The 15,654-nt window shown below is 49.6% G+C and overlaps 1 protein-coding gene across 2 annotated transcripts in view; it reads right to left on the reverse strand.

Moving 5' to 3' along the window:
- LOC139052848 (hemicentin-2-like) overlaps window positions 1-10,873 on the reverse strand; it is a 363,460-nt gene extending 352,587 nt beyond the window's left edge. The window contains exon 1 of one of the 2 annotated variants that reach the window (XM_070529997.1): window positions 10,809-10,873. In XM_070529997.1, coding sequence (XP_070386098.1) covers window positions 10,809-10,834 — 26 coding nt within the window. In that variant the 5' untranslated portion in view covers window positions 10,835-10,873. The remainder of the gene's footprint in view (window positions 1-10,808) is intronic. The other variant, XM_070530000.1, reaches the window with a different exon arrangement.
- Window positions 10,874-15,654: the final 4,781 nt, after the last annotated feature.

The following is a 15,654-nucleotide window of genomic DNA, read 5'->3' on the forward strand; positions in this document are numbered from 1 at the left end:
AGCGATACGTTAATTTTTCAAACCCACTCTCCAAAAACTTGTGACCAATCACGACCCCGGAGGGAGGCCCCACCTACCAGATTATAAGAGGCACAGTGTGCATCTCGGCGTCATTCTCGTCTCTCAGCTTGTCCGAGTCATACCGACGTGACGTCGCGCACATCCTCGCTGAGAACAACCTTGACGACCTGTGGCTGGCCCCAGACGAAAGCAGTGAGGCGCCCATCATTGCCCCATCGTCTTGCAAGCATTAGCTTCGTCAAAGGCGCGCTCTTCGAACTCGGTTACCACCAACCACCTGGGGAGCCACAACTACCAGAGAGGAACGGCGAATCTGTCCATCGCCGACCCTGCGACCGGACTACCACTCCCGACGACAACGACTCAGACCGGGCAGATAGGCAACCTGGTTCTCCGTCGCAGCCATCCGGGTCTTCCGAGAATCTCCACGATAACGCTTACACCATGGAAGCGACCACGTACACCCTTCGAGGATACGGCTGGCCATTCGTGAACGAGCAAGCCATCACCTTCGAGCAGCGGTTGCCCTGGTTTCGCGTCTGCGCGTACTGCAGGGTGGTTGCAGACGATGCCGTGCTGCTTCCGTGCTGTCACACATTGTGTGGTCGATGCCTCAAAGACGCTTGTGATGGCCACAGCTGCGAACACAGGCACCGTTTCGGCCGGTGTCCCCTCGACGGTGGATACTTCTTGGAGGAAGACGCCGTCGACGTGTACTTCCCTCTGGAGTTTCTTATGGCCCTGCCGGTGCGCTGTTTCCATGCCGGTCTGGGCTGCCCGTTCAACGGAGTTCTTGCAGAACTTCAGCATCACCTGCGGGAATGCATCTTCGGAGTTGGTAGCATCGCTGGCGCCTAGGCCTGGAGGCACCGGTGGATGTAGCCCTGTGCCGCTTACGACGGGCCGCATAGGCCTCTTCTATTGGGTAGCCTGTGACCCCGTGCACTGAACTTCGAAACCGCGGCCTTTGAAGATATGCTTGTACTGCTCGAGTGCGTAATAAATATTGTTTGTCCTTTCCCCAATTGTTCCATTATTCGCGTACCATGCGGTGGTCGGCTGGAAACGGCCTGAACAGCTGCAGCACGTTGATTAGGTACATACCAGGTGTTTTTTTTCCTTCTTTTTTTCTCATCGTCGCCTATCTTCCCCGTGGCTGGATTCCTGGATGGGCGTATGCTTGTCGGTATATAGTAATAGTATATTATATAGTACAACTAGCAATAAGTGGCCTTATATCGAGCCAGTCTGATGATGTACTAAGTTGTGGCAATGAGCGTATGAGTTTTCCGCGTTAAAAAAAAGCTGTAGCTAAAGGTACGTATTACACTCCTTCCAATATTTTCGAGGTACGTTACAAGCATTCGTCATTGCCTTTATGGATGCAACTGCGAGGTTTCTCTTTTGCATTCTCCAAGATTCAATTTCAGTTGCTTCGCTAATAAGCAATTTTAAGAGGTACACTTATATTTCCCTCGCGTCAACTTCTTATATTATCTGGTGCAGCGTGCCTCTTTCGACGCAGCTCCCTCAGATGGGCAAGATCTTCACTGCAATAACAACTGCCGCCAGTGCTATCCTCGAAATCCGTATGGTGCCTCTCCGATCCCGCACTATGACAGCGAGTGCTTAATCGCAACATGAGCACAATGATGCAATGACGCTTCTCTACCTATTCACTGAGTGATTGGTGGCCATGCGATCGATTTGCAGCACATGACATTTACAAAGATGTCAAAGTCGCAACTGCAATACAGAAATTAACAAAATCCGTAACTAAGCAAAGCATAGAAGCGTAACTCAACACCGTATGGCAAGTGCCGCTGATTGTTCTTTTAGTCGCCCGCACTTTCCGTTCGCCAACCGGCGTGAGTGATTCTTGTCGTACTGCTTGCTTTTTCGCTCAAAGCAGTTAGTTCTTGAAACTTCTTCGGGAGACGGCTTTAATGAGAGCCCTACGCAAATCACTAATGTAAACATAAACGTTGGTAGCCCAAAATTACGGCGTCGTATAGACCGTTTCATCGGGCGAGGAGGATAGGGCGCCCGGAGGGCCTTTCCTCATCGCTGGCTAGGGCGATCCGGTGAGGCGCTGCTTGGAAGTATTGCTGTCGCGTGCTACGGAACGATTTCGAGATGTTTTAGATGGTACTTTGTGAAATTTACGCCATGTCCGTTCATATAAGGTCGTCAGGGAAGCCTTTCGGTGCATCGGTAACTACAGTAGGTGGAAATATCTCTTGGGGGCGCAAAAATGTGACGCGTTTTATCAGCCGCGGTGTACGCACATTATCAGTCGCAGTGTGTGTATGTGTTGTGAGCTATTTTGCTTATATCGGTTTTAATTCAACAAAGAAAACTGGTGTATCTGTATTACCAGCACTAATTGGTAAGTCTGCTCAATATCTGATCGCTTGGTGTAGGGAGTTAAACAAAGCATAAGAGCGAATACTCGTGCACGGCCAACCTAAGGCAACCACGAAACATCTAAGCGGCAGGCGCTATCAAATATTTGTGATGCACGGGCATCGTCCTCACGCATATCAATTCTAGTAGGCTTCAAATTACCATATGTCTACGCTAGTCTTCCTGCATGAGGCCGATGGCGCTGCTCAACACAGCTATAACTGCGGTTGGCTAACCAGCACGGTGCATATGTACCCTGTGCGCTTCGGCATTGCCTTTTTGGCCTGCATACAGCCACAATATGTGAGACATCGCATAAAAAGAATGCGATGCCAATTTTCGAGGACAAAATTTCCGTAATACGTGTGAGTGCGTCGCAGAGAATGGAGCGAACACAACCAAAAAAAATGGTTATCATCCTCTTTCTCGAAATAGCAAGAGAAAACGCGCTAACGCCGCAATGGGGCCTCACATAGAGTCACGCCGCACAATGTTTATAAATCCATAGTCGCTGATGCCGTATGCTTGGACCATGCAGTATATAGAACAAAGATATATGTAATCCACCACCTACCACTGCCTAGGACGCTCGCGCAGTTCGTAAACAGCCCCTTCTGGACAAGCTTAATTCAGACTGTAAGGTATGCCGCTATTACTTGCGAAAAATATTTTATTCAGGGGTGGAAACCTCATCCATCGAACCAAGTAGTCACCAATGAAACCTGCAGCGAACAGTTCATGAACGCTTGTCAAAGTATAACATCACAGCCCCTATCGTAGCAGAACGGTACCCACGCTCACGCTGTTACGATCGTCGCGTATGTTTCATGGCTCCTAAACCGCAGTTTAGAAATATAGGATAATACCGCAATAAGGTCACATTAGTTATTGGAACATTCAGAAATACACAATTGATGTCTGAGGCTGATTGTAGGCTCAAATATGCACGCACACATCGCGCTGCGTGTTCCGTCGACCTCAACGCCAGCAGAAATTCCGGCCATGACGCCTTAAACCACCTCAGCACGTCTCACAGAAGCATTTATCACGTAGAAGACGCACGTCATACTAAACAGACCACACGACTGCTAAAACAAACGCCAGAACCTACCGCCGAGCGTATACCTGCCATGCAAAACACAGCTTTCAACCAAGCCCGTATGGCGCTGCTCATAGGCGGCGCCACTTCGCTCACAATAGGGCGGCACCTACGAAAAAACGGCCTATAAGACGTGGCTTTGTTTTACGTCTAAAAGAATTTTCGCAGTTGCCAGTCCAATACACACACTGCGACATTGGTGCTGCTAGATTCGTCTGCATCAAGTAGATTATGCTGCATAGACGGGGTTCTGCGCCAATTTGACTGAGAATAAACCTAGAGTAGCTCGCTTTGATCGTGATGAGTGGCTCTTTATGCTCAGTGGGTTACAATAAAGAATTCGTTTCTAGGTACGCGGAAATCTACGAAAATCGTGTGGCAGACATCAGAACAGTTGGCGCTCAGCGGTTAAAGTCCTATCTCGACTCGTACATTAGTAATAAGGTAAGCGCTTCACTTTCTGCAGTGATTGTGGAGGGGTCACGGATAATTCCAGCTGTCAACAGGGTGACCCGTAGACGACCAGGTAGCTCGAGAGGTCATTGGCCACATTCGACGCGGTGGGTCCCAAGCAATTCTCGCGTCGCCTTTTCTCTCAGCGTTGTCCATGTCATGCATTCAATGCTATAGCACCAACTCGACGTGGTGGACCAGACAGCACCAGTGGTAAAGTCGAAAGAAGAGGCAAAGAAGGCTTCCCTTTGGATCCAGTTCTAAAGTATTCTAGATACTTCTAAGCAATGAATGCCTTCGAGAAGCAGCCAATCTCCATCACGAATGCGTCGGCACAGCAGCTTCGCCATGACCTGTTGCCGTCAGCAACACAGGCAAGACATGGCTGCCACGTGCGATATTATTATCGGCTGTTACTCGTCCAAATGTCCTCGGTTGTTTTCTGCGCCCATGGAATTCATTTCATTACCAATCTCGTCCTGTTTCCTAAATTAACTCGTGGTAATAAATACAACTGATGCTCAGGATAAAGGCAATAGTATAAACAACATTCTCGATATTTTTGCTAGTAACGCCTTTGGAATGAAGTTCACGCACGAACTGCCGCAAGATGGTCGCATCCAGCACCTCGACTTGTGTCTGATTTTTCATGGAGCGCGCGTGTGCTGGCAGTACAAGCCACGGTCGAAAAAACAAATTATCAATTATCAATCGGCCCACTCTAAGCTCGTAAAAAGAGCTATAGCAAAAAACTGCATCCGCTCTGCTCTAGACAAGTCATGCGAACATCAAGTTCATGACAGCGTCGACGCCCAGCTAAGGCGTCTGGAGAAGGCTGGGTTCAACGGAGAAATCGTGGCCTCGGTGGTAGGGAGCCAGATTCGCGAGACAAAGGCTGGTGGGAGGCGCAGGCACCTGGTGTCTATTGGCACCAGGTGTCTCACCGCCTCAAGAACGTTGGCGACAGGTGCGGGGTGCGTGTTGTGTTTTCAGCACCGGAAAAGCTGGGACGAATGTGTCGCCTTGCAAACCAATCCCAGAAGAAACCAGCCTGCAAAATAAAGCACACCAAAGCCCTCGTTGAATGTGACGTCGGCGTTGTGTACAGTATTCCCCTCGCCTGTGGGAAATGCTATATTGGCCAAACCGGGCGCTGTCTGAATGAACGCTTGCTAGAGCATCGCAGGAATGCTACATCACTAAGTGGCGCTGGTCATTTAGCCGACCACATACGCCGTTGCTCGCACAAGCCAGCATGCGAGGCTTTTTTCGAACGAACACGCGTGTTGCGCAAATATAGCGACCAGAAACACCGGGAAATATATGAAGCGTGTTGTATCTCCAATGCAAACGAGAACTGTGTCAGTGCTCCTTCTGTTGCACTCGGGACAAAAGAAATTGATTATCTCAGGGCAAACGGGTGTGTCGAATCAGCTAGGCAGGGCGGAAGATGAACAAGATTGTACTCAGTGACGTAAATAGAAGAGAAAGAAAAAAAAGAGGGAAAAGTTTCTCTTTTTATTTTTGTTTTGACACCTGTGATGACCTTTGCCTAGACGAAGGAAATATGTTTGAGTGGTCCTGCGCAGTAGCAGTCCCCCACCCCCTCCCCCTGTGTACATAAAGCCCTGTTTCCAATGAATAAAACTCAGTTGAAGTCCGGCGTTCGTGTTGTCTTTCTCGCCTCGTCCTTGTTCAAATGTGCGCTGGAAGTATGTTTCACAATGCCAAGAATGGAAGCCGCACCTGCCAGGCTGTAAAAGAAACAGTGTCCATCTCGGCAGCATTCTTCTCAGATCTCAGCGCGTCTGAGTCGGCCCTTCGCGACGTCACGCACTTGCGCGCCGCAAACAACCTTGACGACCTGCGCCTGGCCGCAGACGAAGCCCGTGAGACGCCCATCATTCCCTGATCGTCTTGCAAGCATCAGCATCGTGAAAGGCGTGCTGTTCAAACTCGGCCACCACCAGGCAGGCGCCCAGACACCGACAACTACCAGAGATGAACGCAGAAGTTTGCCATCGCCGAACGAGCCATCCGACGACCGCTCGAGAGAGCGACGACTCGGACTACGGAGACGGGCAACCTGGCTCTCCGTTGCAGCCATCCGGGTCTTCCGAGGATCGCCCGGATGCCACTTACACCCTGGAAGGGTTCAACTGCCCATTCGTGAACGAGCGTCCCATCACCTTCGTGAAGCCGTTGTCCTGGGTGCGCGTCTGCGTGAGATGCACGGCGGTTGCGGCCGATACTGTGCTGCTTCCCTGCGGTCACACCTTGTGTGACTGGTGCCTTCACGACATTTCCGATTGTGGGACAAATGCGGCTCGGCAGGAGGGCGACAGTTTCGAAGACAGACAGGCCCCGTGACGGCTCGTGTCCCCTGGACAGTGAACCCTTTGTGGAGGCCGACCTCGTGGTTCTGCACTTCCCAGTGCGGCATCTTCTGAAACTTCCGGTGCGCTATTTCCATGCCGGCTTGGGCTGCCCGTTCGTCGGAAAACTTGCAGCACTTCAGGTTCACCTGCGGGAATGCCTCTTCAGAACCGAGACCTTCATGCTGATGCCTCGGTGTGGGTAGCATCGTCCTCGCCTAGGCGTGGAATCACCGCTGGATCAGTCAGCACTGTGCCGCTCACGACAGGCCGCACAGGCCGCTGCCATTACATAGCCTGTGACAACGTGCGCTGAACTTCAAAGCAGCTGCCTTTGAAGATATGCCTGTACTGCTCAAATTCCTGATAAAAATTATTGTTTCTCATTTTCCGAATTGCTCGATTATTTGCGTGCCATGCGGCGGTCGGTTGGAAACAGCCTGAACAGCTGCATCACGTTGATTAGGTACATACCAGGTGTTTCTTTCATTATTTTTTCTGAATTAGCATTTACAAGAGAATGTGGCTAGGAGTTTAGCGAACGCAGGCTTTATGCCACGTGGCTGGGTTCCTAGACGGGTATGCACTTGTCAGTATATAGTAAAGCTATCGTAAAACTAGCAATAACTGGCTTTACATCGAGCCAGTCTGATGACCTAATAAGTAGTGGCAGGGAGCGTATACGCGTTTTCCCCGTTAAAGAAAAGCTGTGGCTAAAGGTACGTCCGACACTGTCTCCAACATTTTATAGAGGTACGTTAGGCGTATTCGGCATTGTCTTTCTCGAAAGAAGTGTGAGGTTTCTCCTTGATTTTTTCCATGTTTCGACTTCAGATACTTCGCAAATAATCAATATTAAATATAAGTTAGCCTCGCGTGACCGTCTATGCTGTGGTGCAGCAGGCCTGTTTCGTTGCAGCCCGCTTACATGGAGGTGTTCGTCACTGCAGTGACCCCTGTCACGTGTGCTCCCATGGCGTTGAAGCGTACTTGCCAAGGAAAATAACAACGCAATCCATATGGCGCGTCCCCGAACACATACTATGACAGCGCGTGCTTATCGCAACTAGAGCGGAATGATGCAATGAAGTTCCGCTACTTATGGACTAAGTCAGTGGTGGAAATTCGAATCCGTTGCAGCATTTGGCATTTACAAAGATGTCGAAAACCGAAACTGCATTACAGAAATTAACAAAATCCCTAACGACCCAAAGCAGACAAGCGCAACTCTTCTCCGTACGCTAAATTCCACTCAGTGTTATTCAATTAAGTCGCCCGCACTTTTCGTTCGGAAACAAGCGTTTGTGTCCCTCGTCGCAACGTTTGCTTTTTCGCTCAGAGCAGTTCGTTCTTGACGCTTCTTCGGGAGACTGCTTTGACCAAATCCCTAGGGAAATTGCTAATCTAAACTTAAATGTTGTCAGCGTGAAATACGGCGTCGTATAAGACGTGGCTAAGTTTTACGTTTAAAACCATTTTCGCCCTCGCCAGTAAAATACACCAACACGCGACATTGATGCTGCAAGCGTCGTCTACATGAAATACATTATTCGGTATGGTCGGGGTTCTGCTCAAATTGATGAAGAACAGACGTACAGTAGTTCACTCTGATGGTATTCATTGGCTGCACCATGGGGAGGGCTCAGTTTTTTAATGAAACATGTAGCGGCTGTTTGTACTAAGTGCGTTACAATAAAGGTTACAGTTCGACTTACGTAAAGAGCACTAGAATTAGCTTCTAGGAATGGCGAAAGATGCAAAAATCAAGCGGGAGAAATCGGAGCAGTTTGCACTGTGTATTTTGCATGACAAGCACAGAAGCTATTGCAATTTGGCAGTTTTGTTAACGTTGGGGTAATACATCTGATTGCCACGCTGGGTACCCAGACTGCATACTAAATTACTGGATGCTTTGGTTTTTTTCGCCGACTTTCTTGGTGTGATCGTTTGCCTTGCGAGACGATACACTTTTCGCCACTTACATCTGAGAAGCCAAGACGCCATAAAGCAGGTAGGACGTACAGCTACAAGCGCTGGTGCGTGCGGTCATGGTTTGATTCAGTCTCTGCCACCGCTCTTAAGTGCGCTACAGAGAACGTGTAGAAACAGCCCAATAAAGTACGTAGGAGCCCAGGGCGCATTAGACTTGGCTGTCGAGCTGCATCGGAGACGCGTCACAAAGACTGCCGAAAAAATGCTGAGAGAAAAGGAAAACAATTCTACTGAGGAAAATAAAATTATGTATATCCCACGCACTGGGGGTATCGGTGTAAGCGAAGCTTTCTGTTTTGGTTACCTTGACTGAGGAATAATTAGCGGCGATGTTGACCGAGAATGCTTAATTTCATCAACTGTGTTTGATCCGCACCGATGGCACCGGCTGTTGGAACCTCAGTGCTGACGCCCGTTATTGCAACTGGGTCGCAAGCCCCAAGGGTAGCGTAGGCCTGGCGGCCTGGGGCACACTGGAAGCATCCGAAGGTCCCAGCAAAGCATGAGGCGACTGCTAACAGAACAACTTGTTTATTCTAGCATCGCAAAGAGCGGGCGGTCAGGTCGACCGAAGTAGAGAGACGGGAGAGCACGTTACTCAACAGCAGAAATCGGAGCCTCTCCCTTGGCATCCGAGGGCAGCTGCTCTTATACTCTCGGAGTTGAGAGCAAGAGGGAAGGTCACGAGATGACACCACGTGACGGCAGCGACGGACGGACTGAGAGACACGTTGGGATAAGGAGGTGACGCATCAGACGGGCCGGCGCCGGTCAGACCTCCTCGCTTCACACTGGGGGAGCTCCTCTCCCCGGCTGCCGTGCTTTGACAAGCGTGGGCACACACACACACACGCACACACAAAGACACGTGGCACTGAACATGCCGGGACGCGCTCGGCGGGGCGCGCTCGCGGCCGCTCCGAACGGGCCAAAATGTCCGCCGCTTGGAACGAAGCTCCGGCGTACGTTGCATCCGCGCTGGCTTTACCGCGCGTCGTAGGCGAAACGTAACAACTGTCAGTCCAACACGACAGGGTTGAGTTAATATTTAACGTTACGTTGAGTGCACCACTGCTTTTTGTGCGCGTACAGAACGCACAGTGAGAGGTCTTTGCTTGAGGCATTGTTGTGCGCCATGTTTCGTAACCTCAGAGGGTATACAGCATTGTCTTTGCCTCACATGACACATCACATCTTGGCAGAAGTAATAAATTTGATTTTGATTACGCGGCTGTACGTGTGAAAACGATAATCGGATTATAAGGCACGATTTACTGGCGGCCTGCGGATTTATTTTGACACCGTGGTATTCTTTAACTTTTTCTAAAATCTAAGTGGAACTGCGTTTTCTATTTCGCTCCTGACGAAATGCGGTTGCCAAGCAACCTTATCAAATCCGCGACCCCGAGCGATGCCATCGTCGCAAAGCTACTGCGGCGTGTTTGCGTGCGCAGTTGCATTATTCACTGTGTTTATATTCTGATGGTGTATATTATCCGTGCATATTTGTAGTTTTTTCATTGTTAGAACTAATTTAATGCTATTTTGTTGCCATTTTTTGTTTTTATCTACGCTTCATTTCTAAGAGGAGGTCCCCTTTGCGCGATGTGTCATGGGACCTCATTCTGAATATGTACACCCAATGCGTGTAATTTCAAATGTCCAAATTCCCGAAATTTGGATTCCTGACATTAGCGTCCACATTTCATTTCAGTGTCCACATATCTCGACAGAGCTGCATGTTTCGCAGTATGTAACTCTTAAGGCGTTCGTTAAGTTCCCCTCACCGACAGAAACATCTTCAAATGCGCAGTAACAGCTTTTGAAACGAATACATGTACGAAGCAGAGGAGGCCGGTGTGCGGCTTTCCCTTTCGGGGTACTACATAAGAAAACGCGATCGGCAACACTTACGCAGACTTCTGAGCATACGCACATTGTGTAAAACGAACACTTTAACGCCGAGCACAGCCGCGACGCATCGCACATACAGATGACGATTTACATGTTGCGAACACACTTCGTAACAGCAAGAACACAACTCGGACGTCGAGGTCACCACGACGCATCGCAGCCGGCAGAGAGAAGCAAATTTGTGGAGCACCTTCTGAAACCGCCGACAGAGTTCTTTCGTGTACCATACGTCTCACGTAGTCCTTTTTTTACGGGTTGCAACGAAAGCCCGCGAAATATGAAAAAAAATGAAACACGTGGCAGAGCGTTTTCGCACTGGTATCGTGTTGCTCTCAAGCGTACATTCAGTGCAAGCCTCAGTTCACTGAGGCTTGGACTGAATACACGCTTGTAAACGCTTGAATGCACGCTTGTATCGAATGCGTGCATGCTTGCATCGAATGCACGCTTCTGTGCAAGCTCTCAGTTCACTGAGGCTTGCAAAGAACTGGTTTACTCGTGCCATATGAGTACGCGCTCATAAAATAGAGTGAAAAACTCGTGCTTACCAGCTGTCATTATTAAAGCAGAACATCTTTGCAGAACCGGAATTCCCGGTGTTTGAACACCGCACAGCCGCGGAACACATGCGATGCCTCGTTCAGCCGCCGTCTTCTAATGCTTGAAAGACCTTTGCTGCGTCTTCCGTTCGTTGCACGCCTGATCGAGCTTCTCTGTCTTATCTTTCCCATCTTCGTACTTGGAACGACAACCGAAGCAGATGAGCAACCGCGATCCGATTTTCTATATCGCTGAGCGAGGGGCAAGGGTGAGCGAAGGTAAGTTGGCAAAGATGAGCGGAGGTAAGCTTGAAGGACGCACAAAGACAAGCACTTGCTGCGCTTCGCGCGATTTAAAATTCACAGAAAGAGAATAAAAAAAATAAGTTCGGATGTCCGGCAACAGCTTGGAGCATGCATGTCGCTTGAAACCGAGATTGGCACTCTCCTTCCGAGGGTCGGCTACGACAAGCGATCAGATAGTGACCAGATCCACCTTCTCATGCTGAGACACACCGGTTCTCTTCGTTGAAATTAAAACCGATATACGCAAAATAGTTTACAACATATACACACACGGCGGCTGGTGATTCGGGTCGCATCTTTGCGCCCCCGAGAGAGATTTCCGCTGACTGTGGTTTCCGATGCACCGAAAGGCTTCCCTAACGATCTTATATGAACGGACATTGCGTAAATTTCGCAAAGTATAGTCTAAAACATCTCGAAATCGTTCCGCAGCACGCGACAGCAATGCTTTCAAGCACCGCCGCGCCGGATCTCACAAGTCAGAGACGAGGAAAGGCTCGCCACCCACCCTTTCCTCCTCACCGGATGAAAAGGTCTATAGGGGCCTCCGTTAAGGGTAGTAAACCAGAATGGCTTCTGCTAGCCTCCTTACATTTATGTAGGTCTTTCGATCTCCTTCAACCGAGTACTTTTGCGATCTCATTTCATTTGGGTGTTGTTGTGTTAATTTACTTTCTAGCTTTTGCTCCGCAATGCCTTGGGTTGCTTACATGGGAAATTCGCACGTGAATGGTAAATCCATGGATCAAGTCACTTCTGAACCAATAGTGTTTGTGCCTTGGATACAGGGATTAAGGCAGGGTATTATACTCCAACTGCGTAGGAGTATTTTCACTACAAACATATATGCGTCTCTTAGGTTCTTAGTTTGCTTTTATGAACACAATATTGGAAATGATTTGACATGTCGTGAACACGAATTACAGTGGAACCGTAATAGCCAATTACTGAAATACATTTTACCGTTCGAGTTTCATTAGCTGTCTTTTTCTTGCTCTATGAAGAGGTTTTACTGGCTTCCTATACCGCGGCTGTCGTCTTTCACTGCACAAGCATTTTCACGAGACGACCACGATGACGATGGCGAAAGCTCGAAGATATGACATTCCGGAAGCACGAAGGTAAACTTGTAGCACAACGAAGCGGCTTCATGCGACATAATATATGCAGAAAAACACACACACACACATCTCGCACCCGTTCAACAATGTGAGGCGTCGTAAAAGAAAGGTACATCATTTTGCTGTGAAGTGGAATCTCGAAGGAGCAGCTTCTAAAGCCGCCATGCAAATAGGTTTTCCAGGTATTGCTATTGCTTCGGGAACGTTTTGAATATGCCTCTCCAAGGTCAAAGCGACACACAGCCAACGTTAACCACGCGATCTTTTTTTTTTGCTATGGCGTTCATGTTCTTGCAGTTTTCCTCCAGTTCCATATGGCGAGCTCTTGCCTGAGCGAAGGCGCCATACCTTTATTATTATTATTATTATTATTATTATTATTATTATTATTATTATTATTATTATTATTATTATTATTATTTTATTACATGTCAGCATTCTGTATTATCGTGGTCATAGGGGTGCTCATCAGTTGTCGCATATATTGAATACAAGAACATAACAGACAGACAGACAGACAGACAACGAACTTTATTTAGTCCTGAGGGGCTACTTTCAGGACCTCCTAACGGGAGGTCATTGTAGCCGCTGGCCGCGCCCACGTAAAGGACAGAACGCCGTGACGCTCCGCTCTTTCCTAGGCCCTCTGGATAGCCTGGGCTTGCTTTCGGAGTACCGTGCTTCTGATGGCCTCCTCCCACTCGGCTTCGCTGGAGAGGAAGTCGTGAGGCAACGCGGGACATCGCCAGAGCATGTGAGCCATTGAGCAAAAGGTTTCAGTGCAGTCAGGACAACTAGGGTCCACATCCGAGTAGATCCTACTGAGGAATCCCCGCGACGGGAAAGATCCCGTCTGCAGCATTCTAAGTGTAGCTGACTGACCTCTACTGAGCTTCGGGTGAGGCAGAGGATAAATTCTCCGACCAAGTTGGTAATGTTTAGTGATTTCATTAAATGTGAGGAGTGGATCGTTCTGCTGAGGCCCTTCCTGCCCCTCCGGAGCCTCCAGACCGTCGCGGCGCGTTAGTTCTCGCGCACGGTCGTGGGCAAGCTCATTGAGGTTTGGGAATCCCTCGAGAACGTTCGTCCCCATGTGTGCGGGGAACCACGTGATATAATGAAAACCGGAGCAAGCCCTTTTCTCTAAAATGGAGGCCGCTTCTCGTGCGAGGTTACCCGACTCGAAAGCTCTGATTGCGTCTCTCGAGTCGGTGTAAATGTAGGTACGCTCTGGATCGCACAAGGCCAGCGCAACCGCAATTTGCTCTGCTATACTCGCGGTGGCCGCTCTGACCGAGGCCGAGGACCGAAGAACCCCCCGCCCGTCTACAACCGACAGCGCGAACACTCTCCTGTTCCCGTACTGCGCCGCATCGACAAAGACCGCGGAATCTCTGTCTTCCCTAACTTTCTTCAATATGGCTCGTGCACGGGCTTTACGTCTACCCTCGTTATGCTGCGGATGTACGTTCCGCGGGAAGGGCCTCACCAGGTATGTCGGCCGCGTTTCTCGTGTCAATGTTATACGCCGGTCCTCCATTATCCTAGGAGCCATGCGAACCTCGTCGAGAATTCGCCTGCCAGCTTGGGTCGACGATAGCCTAACCACCTGGGCAGTGACCTGTGCCTCTATGATCTCGTCTATGCTATTGTGCATACCGAGTTGATCTAGCCTGTCGGAGCTCGTGGCAATAGGCAAGCCTAGCACTTTCTTGATGCTCTTGCGCATGAGTGTATTTAATTTCGTCTTTTCCGTTTTTGTCCACACTAGAGCTGACGCCACATAGTTAATATGGCTCATGAGGAACGCGTTGTACATCCGAAGGAGGTTGTCTTCACCTAACCCCTTCTTTCGGTTGGACACCCTAGAAATTAGCCGCAACATATTCTCTGTTTTAGCTGTAACGTGGGTAATTGTTCTGGCATTACAGCCCCTCGCGTCTATGAGCAGGCCTAGGATCTTAACTGAGTCGACTCTGGGAATTTTCTGCCCATTATTCGCGTATAATGCCACGGGTAGCTGGTTGAGGGGTGTCAGACCCCGAACCCCTTGCCTTGCGGGTCTGTAAAGCAACAGCTCCGATTTACTCGTAGACAGCTTGAGACCCGTGTCCGCGAGGTAAGCCTCCGTCTCGTCCAAGGCCGCTTGTAGAGCTTGCTCCATTTCAGCGAGGGAGCCCCCTGGGCACCAGATCGTGATGTCATCTGCGTAAAGTGCGTGACCTATGCCCTGGAGGCCGCCCAGCCTATCTGATAGACCCTTCATGACGATATTGAAGAGCAGTGGCGAGATGACTGATCCCTGAGGGGTACCCCGAGCTCCCAATTCGTACACGCTCGACCGAATCTGCCCCACCTGAATAGTAGCAGTTCTATTCATGAGAAAGGACCTGACGAAGGCCTGGAATTTGACTCCCAGGCCTATCCTGGCCGTGGCTTGCAGAATGTATCTATGAAACACCGTGTCGAACGCCTTAGTGAGATCCAGGGCGAGAATCCCTCTCACGTCCCGGGTGCCGCTATCAAAGATTTGCTTCCTTAGCATTAGCATAACCTCCTGCGTCGATAGGCCGGGCCGAAAACCAACCATATTATGTGGGAAGAGGTTTTGGCGCTCTATGTACCCGGAAACCCGGTTCAAGATCGCGTGCTCCGCTACCTTGCCTATGCACGAGGTTAGTGATATTGGCCTCATGTTGTCCAAATGAAGAGGTTTTCCTGGTTTAGGGATGAGTGTCACAATAGCCGACCTCCATCTGTCAGGCACCTGTCCTGTCTCCCATACCCTGTTGACCTCCTTAGTAAGTAGTTCCACTGCTTTATCGTCCAGGTTTCGTAATAGCCTGTTAGAAACTTTATCCGGACCCGGAGCCGATCTGCTGTTTAAATTGTAGATCACCGCCCTGACCTCTGATTCTGTGAAAGGCGCGTCCAGTTCCTCTACCGTCGCGCACTCGATCTGCGGATAATCCTCTTCCTGCGTCGGCCCTATAGGAAGGTATCTATCCGCGATCGCATTCAAAAGTGACTCTTCACTGCCGCCCTCCTGTTTGTGCCGGTGTATGACTTTACTAAGTGTTTGCCTTTGATTATCCTTTGTCTGCGCGTCACCCAGGAGGTGCTTGAGGAGGTTCCACTTCCCTCCTGAGCGCATGGACCCGTCTACTGCCGTGCAGAACTCATCCCATTGTAGCCTATTGAGCTCCGCACAATATCTCTCAATCTCTCTATTAAGCTCCGCAACCTTTTTCCTCAGCCTACGATTTAACCTTTGTGTTTTCCACCTCATCAGAATTGACGATTTCGCCTCCAACAGATGTGCTAGGTGTGGATCCACCCTTGGGACCTCCGCTTCTGTTTGTACTACCTTAGTAGCCCTCTCGACGTCCTCTGTTAGCGATTCGATAGCCTCGTCAAACGAGGAAATT

Source organism: Dermacentor albipictus, unplaced genomic scaffold (genome assembly GCF_038994185.2).
Source record: "Dermacentor albipictus isolate Rhodes 1998 colony unplaced genomic scaffold, USDA_Dalb.pri_finalv2 scaffold_40, whole genome shotgun sequence".
In the NCBI taxonomy this organism is placed as follows: domain Eukaryota; kingdom Metazoa; phylum Arthropoda; class Arachnida; order Ixodida; family Ixodidae; genus Dermacentor; species Dermacentor albipictus.